This window comes from Coffea arabica, chromosome 6c (genome assembly GCF_036785885.1).
Source record: "Coffea arabica cultivar ET-39 chromosome 6c, Coffea Arabica ET-39 HiFi, whole genome shotgun sequence".
In the NCBI taxonomy this organism is placed as follows: Eukaryota; Viridiplantae; Streptophyta; class Magnoliopsida; order Gentianales; family Rubiaceae; genus Coffea; species Coffea arabica.
The window spans coordinates 13,377,021-13,394,799 of NC_092320.1; the positions used below are offsets into that span (position 1 = coordinate 13,377,021).

Below are 17,779 nucleotides of genomic sequence, written 5' to 3' on the forward strand. Positions count from 1 at the left end.
CGTTGTTTTTTCATACTCTTTTATGACTCTGCAAAATCTTTGCTGTGATAGAACAGCTGATTGAAGAAAAGGCAAACCAGTATTGTAATATCACTCTTTTCTTTTCTTTTTTTTTTCTCGGGTGGGAGTCCGCACAGTATTTTAAACACTTTGATGGTTCTCAATTATGCAAAAACTAAGCACCATAGTCATCAAAGCAAACATATGTTAGATGTTTAAACTTCCAGATTACACCAAAAAGCAGTTTTTTTCCTTCTTGCCCTTCACCAAGTTTCAATTCATCCACAATTGTTCCTCAATATTACCTTCAATAACTTGCAACATACAATTTCATGCCAACTTCCAGTCCATTGAAACGTTCTCCTCTTTTTCAGTTATACAGAGAGTCGTGTCGTCGCTGGACTCGTAATTTTGCACTTTTTGGGGCAGCAAGAGTAGGCTACCTCTTACTTTCACTTTCTTAGATTTCATGTTTTCTGTTGGATGAGAATTTCACAATGTCTAAAAGCTTTGGACATCGACGAAACGAACTACCAATTAGCTCAGCAAGTACTGAACCAAAGACTTGTTGATTTGCGCCAATTAGGCGATTTTTTAGAAAAGTATCTTAAATCTCTTATTTATAATTTCTGCAGTAATAGGACCGAGAAATGGGGTTTAATTTTTTTTCAAACCCTCTGATCAGCCTTCTATCTTTTTACAGCAAAAGCACCAAAAGACTGTCGAACCATCCTTCCAAGATACAAAACATTCCCATCTCTTAAACAGAAAACGTTGATCCGTGAGATCTCAGCATGCCAAGAGATGGAGATTTTGGTTTATAAGTCTTGAAACATAAACTTCGGTTAATAGCCACACATCCCATCTCAGTCTAGATTATCGTGCCCTAGTTTTGACAAATTTTCCTCTTGAAGCCCTTTTCTCCATCTTCTCTCTTTTCCTGCGCGTCTTTTCATCCTCTTCAGGTCCCTTCGCGATCACAGATTAGGAACATGAACTAGTATAAGTTTTTGCAAGAAATACTCTGAAGATAAACACTTACAGGTTCATGGGAGTAGTACCTCTGAACCAGAGGGTAAAAATCCTTTGACAAGACCAAAGAGCTTGTATGCTGCAAATGCTGGTATCTGGAAGCAAACAATTTAAACCAATCCAACTAAGCCTCACCAATTCACCAGATTCTCAATAAGATAGGTCTTAAACTCACCATATTAAAGCTCAAATTAACCGGAGTACTAGTAGTAGATGTTCAAGCAGTACGTTTCTATTTAATAGAATTTCATCATTATGAGAAACTAAGCAGCCCGGCAGAAATAAGCATAATCTGCAGATAGAATTGAATTCAACAAAAACTCAGGAAATTACCATTAACTCATTTTATTAAACAAATTGACCACATGTAACATCTTCCAACTGGACAAAGCTTCCCTTTACCCACTGTGATGGTATCATCTGTCCCCATCAAGTTTTCCACTAGTGGATATCTTAAATATAAATTGAAACATGCATGACAAGCTTAAGAGTACTAAAAGAAACAGACATTTCCGCTGGCATTGCCCTAAACAAACAGAGAGTAAGCTTCAATGGAACAAGAGCCTCTAATCACCTGAAGTAAAGACTAACCATAAAGAGAACGGAAGCCGAAAACAAAGAAACAGTAAAAAATTAAGAGGTGTAGGGTATTAGAAGCGTCAGAACATACCCATTTCTGAAAGACACAAGGACTGTCACATGAGTCAGATTGAGATGCTAATGATAAAAGATTTGATGCAAGATAGACCTTAAAGCAACCAAATAGTCTAAATTTGCGTGGTAAACCAAACAGCAAAAGTAAACTCCAAAAGTAAAGCTACAAGTGAAAACAGAAATACATAAGCAAATACCACCAATGAAACTTTAGGAGGATCAGGAATACACTTGTGTTAAGACTTTTCAGGAGAACTGATTAGTAAAGAAATATCAAGTTGATGGAATTTTGCAGAAAGTTGGTTAATGAAAAATTAACCATAAGAACGTTTGACTTCGCAAGTGCAATATACAGTAAGCAACAACTCTGACTTTTGCCAAAGCAAAATACAATTGTAAAACACACAGACAGCCTATTTATTTGAGCAAGTCACATCTTTAAGAGGATAGATAAATCGGACTTTTTCTGCACATTTGTATACACAAATTACCATGCACAACGGACATTATAACCAAATTCCTGTTCAGATTAACTATATGCACAAGACTGTCCTCATCCCTACTCCCTAGGACTTCTTTGACACATATACAGAAGCAAAAAATGCCATGAAATCCATGCAACCAACATGATTTGCAGGAATGCAAACAGACAGTCATAATACTAGCATACCCATTAATTCAACGTGGTTTGCAGCATATCAGATACAGCACATCTTTTGTATTCTGGTAATGCTATTATTTTACTCAAGCCTTGCGTAAACCCCACGACTCCACACCCACCATGTTTCCCAAATTTTTCAGGTGAAAAAAAGGACAGTCAAAGTCGATCTTACCCAATAAACAAGTTATTCAGAAGAAACAGACAAAATAAACGAAAGGAAACAATCAATCTCAACAGCTGAATGCAGAACTCAAATTTTATCTCAGAACTCAGTTTAAAGGGTCTGATTCAATTATCTAAAATGTTAAGTGTGAGTTATTATCTCATTTTAAACACTACTGGATGTCCAGATTTTACTCAAATAGTTTAAGGGCGCGGATCTTACCACCAAATATATATACCAAAACTTCTCCGAGAAGATAGAAGCGAGTTGAACAAAGCTCGTAATATAGATTACATCATGCAAATATCTGGACAAAAAATAAAAACAAATAAGATTGAGTATATAATAACAACAGCTATCCCTACAAAGTATAAAGAAGAGTAAAATAAGATGAACCAACTTTTATCAACATAGAACACAAGAAACTCATAATCTTAAAGGGTTGCAGAGTTATATTCAAGTCAAAAATGTAAAATCATCTCATTTTTATGACATTCTAGCATCGAAAATCCCTTCCAATCATGAAAGGAAATCACTAGTAACATTAGTCACTGTATGATTTTTCATACTCTTAATTCGGACTTCAATTCAGCCGAACGACATGATGGAAAATGTTTTTATCTGCATATGCATGAAGTTGAAATAATTGAAAACGACGTGATTTTTCATATAGAATAATTGAAGTCCTGCATTTTAGGATCTGTGTATCATGAACATTATCTGCATGACGTTGAAAGATAGAATGACTTAAATCCAATGTCTTTTAGGATGGCAACACTATAGATGGTTATAGTAATTCTCTCTCGGAAGCCTGCCATAATACAGTTCATCAAGTTATATACGCATATCTTTTGTTCGTATGAAGCGCTTACAACAGATCACCCACATTTCCTGATTTTCAACAGACGATTTGAGAGGGGACACTGAGGAATACATTGAAATTTTGAACACTATCATAAAACTTATGAGAAAATGAAATAGTAGCTTTCATACCACACTCAAAGCCAGATATGATACTGCTTAATATGATGTAAAAAAAAAAAGGCTACAAAATTGCATTCTGATTACACCTCTGAAGTTTACAGTTTGATCACAGCCTACAAAACTAAATCCAATATGCTCCATCAAACTTAGAGGAAGCTTTCTTAGCACAACATTACATTCTCACAACAAATTGTTGAAGATTTTGCACAATTTCAAAATTAATCCCAAGGTTATTAGAGAATAGACAAATTATTTTGCCCAAAAATAAATGTCATCATTTAATGCCTCAGCAGAAATGAACCTGCTGACCACACTGAGGAGATTAACAAGTCAAACCCTCAGATAGTGCAAGCTTGTGCACGACATATACACTCAATCAAGTCAAAGTGTTCACCAATGACAAGCTTTTGCATAAGTATAAACTCAGTCACCTCAATGTACACCACTGACACCCTAAAACAGCTCTAACATATCAAGCTCCAAATTGCAAATTCAGTTTCTTGCTTGGCTCGCTGATTAGTCACTCTCAAGGCCTTTCTAAGAGGTTCTTCTCAAAATTTCCAAATTAGAATATTTTCTAATTCTTCCTCTTTGGACTTCATACACGATTAAAAAGCCAATGGCAACTTACATGCTTCAAAATCTTTCCTTTCTCCTAAACTATCCAATACCTAATTTATCTCGAGACTTTTCTTCTTCCTCACTCGGAAGTCCCAAAACAACAATAATAATAAGAAAATCCTAATGCAGAACACCTCAACTTACATTCTTTTCCATTTTGAACCTTTCTTAACTTGTCAACCTAATCCAATTTTCAGCTCCAGCACCTCAAACCATACAAAGAGTAAATAAAATAAAATAAAGTGCACACCTCAAACACAAAATCTTTGCTTTTCACCCTTTTTTTTTTTCAATAAAAAAAATCTACTTTATTAAATAAAACACAGTTTTAACGTCTTTGCACTTGAGCTACACTTATGAAACAATCTTAATCATTACTAACAAAAAAAAAAACAATTATTACTGAAACAAAAAAATCAACATAAAAATAAAAAAGTCAAATTAAAATCATACCCACAAATTCCACCAGTAGACATATCAAATCCGCCGTCAATAAGCTCCCCGTCTTCACCATACGACGGCATAGACATGGCGTAGAGTTGCTGGTAGGGTATGATGTAAGCAAACGCCGTCAACAACAGCCCTCCAGCGTGCTTCCACTTAAACGTCGAGTACATAAACCCTGCCCTAATCACTAAAAATACAACCTAAATAGTACCCCCAAAACAAAAAGAATTAAACTTTTGGAAAACGAATAATAATAATTCATAATTAGAGCTAAATTCAGTAAAAAAAAATGGGTAATATATAAATTGGAAAAAACTGCTATTACTAACATTGGAGATGATGATGACGTAGAGGAGATTCTTCATGTGACGAGCATTTTCTTCTTTTCGCTTCTTAGCTCCTTGATTTGCCATGGGGGTCGGAAGGTTTAGCTGCCAAACGATGTCGTTTAGGGGAAGCGGTTGACCGGTGATAGATGGAGTGATGACTGATGAGAGACAAGCAGGTCACCGGCGGCTATGCGGAGCGTTTAAGTTACTCCAATAACTTTTCTCGGCTAGCTTCCAGATACCCGGTTCGGCTTTTGACTTGACTTGGTTCTTTTTCCTTTAAATTTCTTTGCGCGTAAAAATTGTAAACCAGTCAAGGCGAACCGAGTATGTGGCATTTGAGCTCAAGCTTTATCTCGCGAGTCAAGATTGGATTCAGCTCTTTTTTAAAAAAAAAAAAAATATATATATATATATATATAGTGTATATTTTATATATATCGACAGTATACTATCATCGTTTGATTCATGATATGTATGCAAAAGTTGAATTTCAAATTCAAAATTTACATGGTTGTTATTCATCCAATACTGATAATGTAGAAAAGATTAATTCATATATATATATATATATATATATATATATATATATATGCAAGGGATAAGAAGTCATTTCACTTGTCAAATTATTAAAAAGTCATGTAACAAGAAATGAAGCAAAGAACTAGGTCCCTTTTATCTTATATACAAGGTGTGTATATATATATATATATATTTGTCCCTTTGTTTATGCCAAACCAAACAAGTTCTATCCTTATATTGTCCTTTTTTGAACCCAATGGATTTTCTACCTATTATTATATAAGAAGACATGGGAGTTTATTGTAACATCCCAATTTTTTAACGCGCAGCATAGCTCTCCTTTGAGGAAGCTGTGATTTTCTTTTTTCCATTTTATTTCTCCGCTTCTAACTTGATGGCTCAAGACCGAAGATCTAAAATATGAGTTAAGATAGAAGATTTTCGCTGCAGTTCATTTTGTTTATTTAAACATATAGATTTCTACTATTTTTATATGTTGTCTAATTTATAACTATATGATCAAGCTTTACAAATTAATGAAAAATTTTTAATTCTTGGATATTGATTAATTATGTTTAATTAGTAGCTCACCCAACTATTTCATTTAAATAGTTCCTTTATATGATCGATTAAAGTGTCTTTTCCTGTTATACTATAAATCATTTCTCAAAGTTGCATAGAAAATCAGCTTTCTTTCTTCGCAATTGTACTTAATAATGCACTTGCATTATTGCCTTCATTAATCTCAAGATTAGTGATGGATTTGATAGATCCTTTTTACCTATTTTCCATAATCATAAATAGGGTTGCAAACGAATCGAATTGCTTGCGAGTAACTAAAATCAATGTTCGACTCAAACTCGGTTAACATCGACCTCCAATTAAACTTGAGCTAAACACGTCGAATTCGAGTTTAGAGATACTCAACTCGTTAGCTCGCGAGTTGGCTCGATTATATATATATTTTTATTTAATAATAAAATTGCATTTATATTCCTAATATTTTATTATTTGTTAAGATAATAATTATTTTTAAATTTTTTTTAAAGCTCAGGCTGTTATATTAAAAGTTTGACCTCGAGTTCGAACTGGATAAAACTAAGTCGAGGTCGACTCGATTAGGTCAAAACTCAATTCGATTCGATTCGTTTGCAGTTCTAATCATAAAATGGTTCTTCATTTTTGCTTAAGAGAAACTGCATCAAATCACATAATATAGGTTCAAAATTTTATTATAAACAGTATATAACTAAACTAAAAAATTAAAAATTTTCAAACATAAAGCTTTATAATACCCTACCTTTTCAAATATTGCTAACTATATTATTATTTTTATCCTTATTACTTGATTTAAAGTCTGATAAATTGAACAAAGTATGTATAAAAATGAATATTAGTCCAATAGCTAAAAAAATTTAAGGATAATAAACTAAATATAAACTTTTTTATATTTGAATTTCATCAATTTGATATTTTTGCATAATAGATACAACTACAGAGAGGGTGTTTATCTTTTAGCAGTAATATAAAGATAATAGTAAATTATGTCATAAATAAAAGGGTCATAATATATATCATGGCACTCTTTTTTTTTTTTTTGGTCAGATATTTTCCAATAGTCAAAGTTTGATTAACCCTTTTTCCAATAGTCGCATTCAAAGGAATCAAAATACTTGAACTCTGTTATAAAGTGATTGGCAAGGCACGAAATGTATTATATCCATTCAATTTCAATTGCTTATTGACGTTTTGAGTACTGTTGTAACAAAAGAAAAGCTGCTGTGCATACTTGACATCCCAATCTAATCCAAACGTTCTAATTTTTTTAATTTTTTAATTCATGTTACTTTGAGGAAACCTTGTTTGTATTGCTATTTTTCATTGAAAAATTACGTTATTTTCCGTAATCACATTTTTCTATTACATTTTTCCCTCACATACATTAAATCGTTACAGTGTTTTTTTCATGAAAAATTATGAAAAATACAATCCAAACACAACACAAAGCACACCAATTTCTTTTTTTGAACTGATCTGCCATGCCAATTAAACATTTTCCTACTGAGAATATATTAATTAGCTTTTTCTCCTTATCCCTTGCGACAGGAACCAGCATGTGGTCCTCTCTAATGCCCAATACTTCTTCATGGTCACATTTGGGTAACCATCACTCTCATGCTTTCCACCGTTTCATTCCACTATTCCCAACACAAAACTTGGGCACTATAGTCCATTAATTTCTTTTTCATGTGGCTATGCGGTCGCAAACCTTATCATATCCAATGCTTTAAGAGAATAATCAATTCAGAATCTTTTTTTTTTTTTTTTCAGTCCAAATCTCACCCCTTATCTTATCACACACATCTCTTGTTTGTTCGATCAATTCCAATATATACCAAAGCACATTTTTTGAAATTCACACGTAAAATATAAATAAAACTTAAAATTTAGTCTGCTACGAAACATACACATTCACCAAATTGTCAAACTCGATTCACACAAATTTACAAATTATACATCTATGGATGGACTCAATCTTATAATGTCATCCTTTATGAGAAAAGAAAAAGAAACAAGTCATGACCAATCCTTAAAATAAATATCGAATTAGAATGGTTTTATTTTATTTTTATATTACTTTTATTTATTATTATTATTTTGTTTTTGGTATGTAGTGAAACTCTTGGTGCGAAAATACCAATGAATGAAGCGGCGAGTAGGTGAAAGTGTCTTTTTCCGATGACTGAGAAACTCAGACTTTTTCGTTACTAAAGTTGACCTGCGAGAAACCTTCAAAAGCCGGCAACTTTTGAAGGCTCCCGCAGACCTTAATAAACCCAAACCCCAAACCCCCCCGAACCGATGTGGGATAGAAACCCCACAGGGGTGCCCCGCTGCTAAGAAGTAAAGACCCCCCAGACACCCACTGAAATGGAGAGATCACCTCCCCGAGGTTTCTGTCTTTTTCCGATGACTGAGAAACTCAGACTTTTTCGTTACTAAAGTTGACCTGCGAGAAACCTTCAAAAGCCGGCAACTTTTGAAGGCTCCCGCAGACCTTAATAAACCCAAACCCCAAACCCCCCCGAACCGATGTGGGATAGAAACCCCACAGGGGAGTAGGTAGGTGAAAGTGTCGTTTGTTGAAAAAAAGAAAAAGTAGGTGAAAGTGAGGGCCCTCCTTAAAAAAAAAAAGAAAAGAAAAAGGTGAGGGTCCACTTTTGGAGGTTGGGATGGTTTTTTACCGCGTCATAACGTCTCTTTCTCCAATTCGAGCAAACAAAAATTTGCCTCCTCGTTTCCTGGAATTTATTGTGCTTCTCTTTCCTTCCAACAGAAAATGGTCAAGTCATCTACACCTCAGAAAAAATTAAGCAATAAATAACTAGAAAGAAGAAAGAATACGCCAAAGAGATAAATTTAAGAGAATTTCTCTTTCTTTCTTTTCCCATCCCAAGCTTTTTTATAGTTGCATAAACACGTGCATGTGTGTGCAGCTGTGTGTATGATGTCAAATTTGAGTGAAAAAGAATAATCCAGTCTTTGAATTCATTTGTTTTTACACCTGGGTTTTGCTCAGTTTATCTAATCAGGTGTGTTCATTGACCTTCTCTCTCTGTCTCTTTAATCTTTTTGACCAGGGACGATTGTATGCAAAAGACGTGATTCTTGTTTTTTTTCCGCCTCTAATTGGATATTGGATGTAACATGTTAATTGGGATGATGAGATTGTTGATGCTTTCGATATTCTTTCTGTTTTATCGTCTGAAGAATCTGAGATTTCTTTGTGCCCATTATGAGTGGTTAATGACTGCAGTCGATGGTGTTTGTATAATGGTAGTGTTAGTTGATGGATTACTGTTTTCGAACTTGATGGTAGGGAAATGTCGTTTTTCTTTAATCCAATAAAGTAGATGCTACAGTAAAAAAGTTTGTCTTTTTATGATCCTTTAAAGTGGGAATATTCTGATTGCAATGTATCATTTCTCTCACGGCAACTTGATTCAGCTCTGAGGTGAAATTCAGGGACTTTTGACTCTTTCCTTAGCAAAATTGGACTCGCAGCTATCCCCTATTTTGCTTTACTTGAGTTCTGATTTGGAGATGAGAGCAGCTCTTAGGTCCATCAAGCAATTCAGATCAGCTTCTCGGTACAGAGGAGATACTATCTCTGACGGATTTCCAAAAAGGCAGCATTTTTGGGCCAATACGAGTGGAAGGGCAGCCTACTGTCTACACCAATATGCAGATATTCGCGGATGTTATCATCCATCTTACCCGTTCTCCAGAGGTTTGCATGCTGATGCTGCAAGAGTAGCTAATGGAGGTTGATATCTTATTGGTGATTTATGGTTCGCTATTCTGGTGGCATTTTTAATGGACATGAAGTTCTAGTTTTTGTTGTGTATTGGATCATTTTGGTTCAATTGCAGAAATAGATGGAGCAGGGCCCCTTGTAGAATACGAGCGAAGAATTGCCTCTGGTGAACTTGTGGATGGAGATATTTGCCAGGTTGGTTAACGGAATTACCACTTTATGATTTAATATTTAATTAATTCCTTTGAAGGTAATAGAGTGCATAGGATTAGTAGTTTTAAAAACATAAGGCGAGGATAAACAGGGAAAGGAAAGATACGTTTTTTAAGAATACTAATCCTATTGCTTGTACTCTTGTCAAGTTTGTTGCATCTACACCTGGCTGAGCTACTCTCCTTTCAAAAGATTTTTCTCCTTAGCTTGTAACAATAATGGCAAACTAGTACTGATATCTTAGCTTGCTGATATCATGTGTAAATGTGCTGGATTATTTAGACGTACTGGCTGCAGATAATTTTAACAGTTAAAAAGATGTTAGGTAAAAATTTTGCTACTTGTATTTCTCTTTCCTCATAGATATTAAGGATTGCTTTCAAAAGAGAATAGGTTTTAAAAGAAAGAAATTTTGGATGATGTTAAGCAAATCATTTCTGTACCATGTGAGAAGTGTATGGTCAGAGTCTTCTATGTTGTCTTAAAAAGTCAAACACCTACCGAAAATGAATTTGTAGTTAGGCACTTTGAGAGAACTTCAGAGGCTCTACGACCAGCTGGTTCAAAATGCTGATGCTTGCCAACTTGATCGGTATGCAGCATCTGAGAAAGCTGGAAGGTAAGGTTTATTGAGCTTTCTACCATCTGTCATGAGTAATACTTGTAGCTTTGTCCTTTCATACAGTTTGTTATAAAAGATTTTCAAGTCAAGTTTTCATGTAATTGATTCTTCAAGTTACTTTGAGCATTTTATGAATCTTTGATCTATTTCAGGAGTAGGTGGTTGTGGTCACGTTTCATACCTCAGTCTTCTTATTCACCAGTGAAAGGGCTTTATCTTTATGGAGGAGTTGGCACTGGAAAAACTATGTTGATGGACCTCTTTTTTGAGCAATTGTAAGCAAATGGCCAAATTTTATTTTGGGATGATAAATGCAATACTGCTTATTGGTCTGTTGCTTCACATATATGATTACCACTCAATGGTTGAATTACTTTCAGGCCTTCCAGTTGGAGGAAGAAAAGAATCCATTTTCACGACTTCATGCTGAACATTCATAGCCACTTGCAAGTATGAATCTTTCCTATTTTTCTAACTATCTGAATTTTTATAGGTCCATTATCAAGATTACTGTGTGAAACTTAAAAGTTACTTTCTGAATGGACTGAAAGTAGTTTGATGTTCAATTGAAGGCATTGATGTCTTTTTCAGTTATTATCCTTCTAATAACTGATACATTGTCAGCTCACATACCTAGTATTCTTCCCATCTACTACTTTCTCTCAGTTCAAATGTTAAGCGATTTCCATAGGTATTTAGTTCTCTTCGTAGTGGCTATGAGTTGATTTTAAGTGCTTGAACATTTCTGATATAAGATTGGGTTCAACTAACAATTGATTGCATCTTTCTCTTTGACAACATCTTTTGTAGTGTTTGTTATAGCTTAGGTAGCAACACAATCTCTTAAGGAATAGAATGTATTCATCTTCTTTCAACTACCCATTGTTGCAGAAGCACAAAGGTGTTGCAGATCCCTTAGAAGTTGTTGCTGGAGAAGTATCAGATGAATCAATTCTGTTATGTCTTGATGAATTCATGGTATATATATTTAGCAAGTTAGCACTATATTCTACTTACTATTGTTATGTATGAGAAATTTGTGTTGCGCTGCTGAAAATTTTATTTCCTAGATGTTGTGATTGAGTTGTGAAGGCTAATGATGGAGCCTGTACAAAATTCTCCTCCAATCTATTGCTACTTGTTGATTCTCTTGCTGATTTTCTTTTGCAGGTTACTGATGTTGCTGATGCATTGATACTAAATCGTTTATTTAGGCATCTGTTCTGTAATGGGGCTGTAAGTACTTTAGATTTCCTTTTTAATGCATTTAATTCCCATGAGTTATTTAGACTCAGCATGAAAGTAATTCTTTGTATTTGATTGTTGATGCAAATGGTTACAGGTCCTTGTTTCTACATCAAACCGTGCTCCTGATAAACTTTATGAGGGTGGACTGCAAAGGGATCTTTTTCTGCCATTTATAGATATACTGAAGGTATGCATTCTTGGATATAAGCTATACCAATATTATTTTTGCAAATTTTACTTTCATGGAGTTTGAACCTATCTAATCGCATCTCCTGGAGATTTGAATTATTTGTTTGATCTCTGTGATCTCATACTTTTGGGAAAAGCCCTGAACTTTGAATTCATTTTTCTCTCTCCGCATTGTCAAATTTATGTTTTTATTACAGCTACTTTCTCTTTCGTGCTGTCTTAAACTGGTTATTTTGTGGCAGGAAAGATGTGTAGTTCATGAAATTGGCTCATCAATCGACTACCGTAAGATGACTTCGGTGATGTTACAGTCTCCTTCTTCATATTCATTAAGAATTTCATTTTTTGAGTATTTTGTTAATTGTTTCTGTTTACAAAGGATACAACAATGCCGTTGTCACCATATAGACACAGTTGTTTGACCACATTTTTTCCCCTGTAATGCAGGCACAGCAAGGCTTCTATTTCGTGGGGAAGAACTTATCAAGCCTACTTAACGAGAAGTTTTTCCAGTTGATTGGAGAATATAGAGCCGTTCCTCAAGAGGTGGAAGTAGTTATGGGAAGGACATTACGAGTATGTACACTGCTTTGGATTTGTATTCAACTTGGTGTGGTGTATGAGCTCTATTGTCTACATAATCTGTAGGCATTTCTTTATCTGCTTGAATTTTCAGGTTCCACTCGGTGCTAATGGTTGTGCTTACTTCCCATTCGAGGAACTCTGTGATAGACCACTTGGTGCAGCAGATTATTTTGGATTATTCAGTAAGCCAATCTGCTCTCTCTCTCTCTGAACTTGCCGTTGTTAATGGTACCTTACCTCTTTAACCAACTGCAGTTACTGACAAAAGTTTTTCCCTTTTGGTATAACTAAAGAGTCTCATGTTGGTTTGATATTCTTCTGCAGCATCATGATTCCCATTTGCTGATGGCTTTTTTCTGGCTATTTATTACTTTTATGCAGACATTCACAAACATATTTATATTGAATAGCTCTTAATCAATTCAATCTCTGTTTACAGAGAAATTTCACACACTAGCTTTGGAAGGTGTGCCACGTCTTGGTCTCCACAACAGGACTGCGGCATATCGGTTTGTCACGTTGGTTGATGTTAGTCCTTTTCCTGGAAAAAATCCATTTAATTTGATTACCTGGACAAGTGCCTCTGCTCTGTTGCCTCTATCTTTTCAAAACCCTTGATTCTTTCCCTCCAGAGCAGACTACATTATGACTAGCGGCTGCTAGCCTAAAGAAAATACTTTTCACACTAGATTTCTGGACATCTCATGTTGCAGACTACTCTGTTATAAATTGAAGGAACAAAAATGCTGACACCCTGTTGTTTTAATAGGTTATGTATGAGAATAGAGCTAGACTGTTATGTACAGCTGATGCAACTCCTATTCAACTTTTTGAAAAGATAGTCACAATTGCTGACGCTCAGCAAATTTCTCCAAGAACATCTTCTAGATCAAGGAAAAACGACGATTCTGACATTTGTGTGGACAATGAATTGGGTTTTGCAAAAGATCGCACCATTAGCAGGTACATCACTTTGTCATGAATCTGTCTACTTGTCACTATGCTTCTGATGTTTCCTAATACCAAGCAAATAATACGGTTTTTGACTTGGCTTATTACACATCTCCAAGGTTATAAATAATGACATTTATCATTTTCATGCACTCTATGTCATTTTAGTGCCAAGGGTATGCCTTACATATTCTTGCAATTTCCGATATTTTGTTGTTCCACCAAGTTGAGTAAAATGATCATCTTTAATGTTCTTCTGGTGTCCAACTTGTGCGTTCAAGTATTCGTTTTATCTTGTCTCAATTTGTCTTTGCCTCCACACTTAGTTCTTTTCTTTTCCCTAACTGATTTTGGTAGGATCTTGAAACGTCATTCTGATGTCTGAATCTGATGTTAGGTTGACAGAGATGAACAGCAGGGAGTACTTAGAGCAGCATGCTGCAATGTTGGCACAAAAGCAGCAGTCATATGAAGAGTGCAGTAAAAATGCTTTACATCCTCAATAGTACCAAGAAATTTTTTCCAACATTGTCCTATCCTGGAACACGGCTGTTATCTGTAAGATGTAGATATTACATCTTCTTGTTTAGAGAAATTTGGGGTCGTTTTCCATGGTTCCGGAGATAGAACTACAATTTTCAGCTGATAATCACTAGTTGGATTGTAACAAAATTATTACCACATTGTAAATCCTGTATTGAAAAGCTATAGCTACATTATGTATTGAGAGAAGCATTTGTTTTCAGACCTTGGAATAAACGAGTAGCCTATCATCCTATACTTTTTGCTCCCAAAAGGGGGAAAAAGGGAGAAAAAAACTGGGATTCTATGTAATTTCCTATTATGGTGGCTGATGAGATTACTGAGATGCATGTAGACCCGGTTAACATCAAATCTAAGTGTCTTTTAAACTAGCTTTCTGCATCCTTTAGAAATCCAAGGATTAAGGAGAACTTTTGTTGAAGATCTTTCTTGATAAAGAAAGATTCTGATCAGATAATGTGGAAGCCGCTCATCTTACAGGCTCTCCGGGGGTATCACTCAACATGCTCAAAGATACTTCTGTCCAACATGGTGATTCTAGTGCAGGATTGATTGGTTGGATAAATGGTATTCTGTTGCCATATTTGCAAAAGGAGAGGCTTAATTAGTTAAAAAAAAAAAAAAAAGAAGCTACATATCTTCACAAGTAACGTTAATTCAATTCAAGTGTTGAGCATATTGCCTTTGCAATAGCAGATGTAAAACATGTTCTCAAGTTCCTTCCAAGTACTTTCGTGCAGAAAAGTTTTCAATACCAAGATTAAATTAAGAAGAGAAAGGAAAAGAAAAGTCAGGCTGGATTTTTCCATTTTCTAGGTTCTGTTACTGCTTACTTGTGCCATTGTGTCCGAGGTATCATTTTTTCCTTGGCGAAGAGGGCAGTCCAATCGCCCCTGCAGGTAGTCAGACTGGTTTCGTAGGCTGATAGTTATTAGCAGATTCTGTGATCGACTCCCGTGTGTTATTTCACTGTGTATTTTTGGAGTAAGAATCTATACAATTTTAGGGAATTAGTTTGAGCGAAAGATTGAATACGTTTAAGTGAAAAACAAAATGGAAGAGGGCAGTCCAATCTTTGATTGCTACCTAGTGCGTTCTGACTGGAAAGCATTTCTTCTCGGGAGTGGAGGTTGAAGCTGCATCTCAATACTATATCAAGTGCACGAAAGCTTCCACCATTTCTTTTAAGTCTCAAATCTCAAAGATGTTTATTTAACCTAATATATTAGAGCTTTTATTGAAGAGTAGACAAAGCTGACAACGAGCTACACGTATGTAAAACTTAATTACAAAACTTTTTGGTTTAAGCTTTAGGTTACACTAATCTCCCATTTGTCCTAACTCTGCCAACTTGAAATCACTATCAAATTCCAAAGGTATTCATAAAAAAAAAAAAAAAAAATTAAAGATAAAAGGTTTAATAATAGCAAAATTTTGAGACTGAACTTCGATCGAAGGAGGAAGGGGGATGGAGGAGACACGCCCCCTAAATTCTGGAAATTCATGTTTCGTTCTCTTAAAATTTCGAGATATCTCTTTTATATATTTAGCTATTCGGCACACCAAAAATTTTTTTAAAAAAATTTCTCTTTATTGTTAGTTGCTTGCATAAAGCTGTGCACATCTTTCAGTTAATTTGCAATTAGTGGCTACAAATGAATCAAAGAGCAAATAAATTGAGGAATGTGATGTTGGAAGTTCGTTCGTTCGTTCGTTGAATTCACTCGAGCTATAAACACACATATACCTTTCTAATTTTTTATATTTAACGATTGAATGGTTGATCTTTTGCATGCCTGAACACCACGCTTTTTGGGAAGCTTTTGAAATGCGTGGTTCTTCCGGGTTAAAACAATGCCTACACGTATGGTTGCGGACAACTTCAACATGTCACGTCTTCAAGCCCAAGGCAACACTGTTGCCAATTCAAGTGATCAAATTTTCTCTCCTTTCTCTTTTCCTCTGTTGATGAGAACAATTTCTCATCGATAGACTTCAATTTTCTGGAGTTAAAGACCAGAAAATGTGCAAAAATTTTTTTTTAAAAAAAAAATTATTTTAATCAGTAGTTAGGAAAAATCAGTACAACATAGCTAGGTCATTGATTCGGAGCTGGGCTTTCTGATTGATTGTTGCCCATGCCACACTTCCAAGCATCTTCGAAGACAAATTCTAGCAGTCATTCACGAATTACACGAGAATCAGACAGTACAATGTCAAATTTCAGAGATCTTCTTGATTCTACACTCTGGACAGCAAAGGTGGACAATTCGATCAGTCCGAACCATAAAACCTTCAAAAATAAAATTTAAAGACTAAAGTGGGATGGGTTTCGGTTTCATACATTAGGGGTTGATGTCCAAATATAAAAGTCAAGAACTAAAGTGGAAGAGCTTTTATTGTTTAAGGGTCCCAAAATAAGCATACAAAATATTTACATTATTATTTACCGTTGAATTAAAAAAAATTCAGCAAAGAAAATTTACTTTTTCTAAACAAATAATTATAGGGCTCACCTCTTATCTTATAATGTGCCCTTAGGACAAATATTAGAAAAATCCATTTACAGAAACTCACGTTTAACTTTGTTAATTTCTAGACAGTCCTTTTCGTTTCATAACTCTTCAAAAAAAAAAAAAATTTTTTTTTTCGAACCATTCGTGGTATCTCACATTAGCCAGATTTCTGTAATTCCTGTCCATATAAAAAACGAATAAACGGATTGAAGCATATTTCGGTTTGCCATTTTATTATCATTTCATGAATTAAGTGGACAATGTTTAGCTTGAAATTAGGTCCTCTGCATAAACTGCAGTACTAAGTTGTCGTGGGAAGGAAGAAGATCTTGTTGGATAATGGAAAAGCAATTTCAATTGTCGTGTCTAGTATATTGCATTTGTTTCTTTTGCATCTAGTCCTTGCCATTTCCTTCCCGGTAGTTGTTGAACTTTCCTACAAGTTTGAGTTTCCCTTTGTTTCTATTGCAAGGTTTTCTATCTTATTGTAGCAAAATCAGATCCATCTTGCTGTCCTGCTCTAACGACTAGGATAACTTCACATTAGAGTTATCTGCATGTCCATTGTTACTGCTATAAGCAAAGACAAGTGAAGACAAGATTACAGGATTTTCAACAAAACCCTTGTAATTTTCTTCTTGGCTCCACTACATTACAGATTCAAACATGCATGCACATGGAATCCCTATTTAGCAAACCATTATCGATCACAGCAGTTAACCAAAAAAATAATAATAAAAAAAAAGAAAAAAAGAATAGATGGCTTTTCTTCCGAAAATGATTGGAGCAGCAATGCCAGTAGTTATGGCAATACTCGTACTTGGGCTATGCTGCCGCTCATCTGCTGTGCATGCTATTCCAAATATGACTCGTTGAAATACTACCAATGCAACCCGGTGGCATGCCAGGACTTCAATTACGGGCGAAGTGTAGATTATGTCCTTAGAACGCTACCAACAACGGTGGCTGCAACTCCGGGGCTACAATCTGTACGCTCAATCTCCTTTTACCAATATGCCTATAGCTTTTGGCCACTGGACTTGTAGCTTGTCTCTATCGCGTTCGGATTGTGCCATTTGCATCCAATCTGCTTATATGATCAAATCACAAGTTTGTGCAATAATGCTAGCATCGGGGCTGAGGTGTACCTTGTTGATTGTACTATCAGGTACGAGAATTAT

The 17,779-nt window shown here is 35.1% G+C and overlaps 2 protein-coding genes across 7 annotated transcripts; one reads left to right on the forward strand and one right to left on the reverse strand.

The window, feature by feature from the left end:
* Positions 1–531: 531 nt before the first annotated feature.
* Positions 532–5,194, reverse strand: LOC113693990 (uncharacterized). 3 transcript variants are annotated; one of them, XM_027212812.2, is made up of 5 exons: positions 4,892–5,194; positions 4,569–4,762; positions 2,733–2,817; positions 1,062–1,127; positions 532–969 (listed from the first exon to the last, which is right to left on the reverse strand). In XM_027212812.2, the coding sequence occupies exons 1-5, from the start codon at positions 4,973–4,975 to the stop codon at positions 877–879; spliced, it is 522 nt and encodes a 173-aa protein (XP_027068613.1). In that variant the 5' UTR covers positions 4,976–5,194; the 3' UTR covers positions 532–876. The 3 variants fall into 3 exon arrangements, with proteins under 3 accessions (XP_027068613.1, XP_071909076.1, XP_027068614.1); XM_027212813.2 differs by having other exon boundaries at positions 901–969; positions 1,043–1,127; positions 4,892–5,126; XM_072052975.1 differs by lacking the exon at positions 2,733–2,817 and having other exon boundaries at positions 721–969; positions 1,043–1,127; positions 4,892–5,126.
* Positions 5,195–8,714: 3,520 nt separating this feature from the next.
* LOC113694211 (uncharacterized) lies at positions 8,715–14,373 on the forward strand. Of its 4 annotated transcripts, none has more exons than XM_027213075.2 (15): positions 8,715–9,006; positions 9,422–9,740; positions 9,847–9,926; positions 10,463–10,563; positions 10,719–10,841; positions 10,947–11,016; positions 11,458–11,544; positions 11,737–11,802; positions 11,909–12,001; positions 12,246–12,302; positions 12,451–12,579; positions 12,680–12,770; positions 13,028–13,116; positions 13,358–13,551; positions 13,937–14,373. In XM_027213075.2, the coding sequence occupies exons 2-15, from the start codon at positions 9,518–9,520 to the stop codon at positions 14,043–14,045; spliced, it is 1,512 nt and encodes a 503-aa protein (XP_027068876.1). In that variant the 5' UTR covers positions 8,715–9,006; positions 9,422–9,517; the 3' UTR covers positions 14,046–14,373. The 4 variants fall into 4 exon arrangements, with proteins under 4 accessions (XP_027068876.1, XP_027068877.1, XP_027068874.1 ...); XM_027213076.2 differs by having other exon boundaries at positions 9,440–9,740; XM_027213073.2 differs by lacking the exon at positions 8,715–9,006 and having other exon boundaries at positions 9,044–9,740.
* Positions 14,374–17,779: the final 3,406 nt, after the last annotated feature.

Coding starts and splice junctions, on each gene's coding strand:
- LOC113694211 (XM_027213075.2), top strand. CDS start 9,518: ATGAGAGCAGCTCTTAGGTCCATCAAGCAATTCAGATCAGCTTCTCGG. Junction 9,927..10,462: donor TGGATGGAGATATTTGCCAG/GTTGGTTAACGG, acceptor ATGAATTTGTAG/TTAGGCACTTTGAGAGAACT. Junction 10,564..10,718: donor GCATCTGAGAAAGCTGGAAG/GTAAGGTTTATT, acceptor GATCTATTTCAG/GAGTAGGTGGTTGTGGTCAC.
- LOC113693990 (XM_027212812.2), bottom strand. CDS start 4,975: ATGGCAAATCAAGGAGCTAAGAAGCGAAAAGAAGAAAATGCTCGTCAC. Junction 4,763..4,891: donor ACGTCATCATCATCTCCAAT/GTTAGTAATAGC, acceptor GGTACTATTTAG/GTTGTATTTTTAGTGATTAG. Junction 1,128..2,732: donor TTTGGTATATATATTTGGTG/GTAAGATCCGCG, acceptor GTTTGCTTCCAG/ATACCAGCATTTGCAGCATA.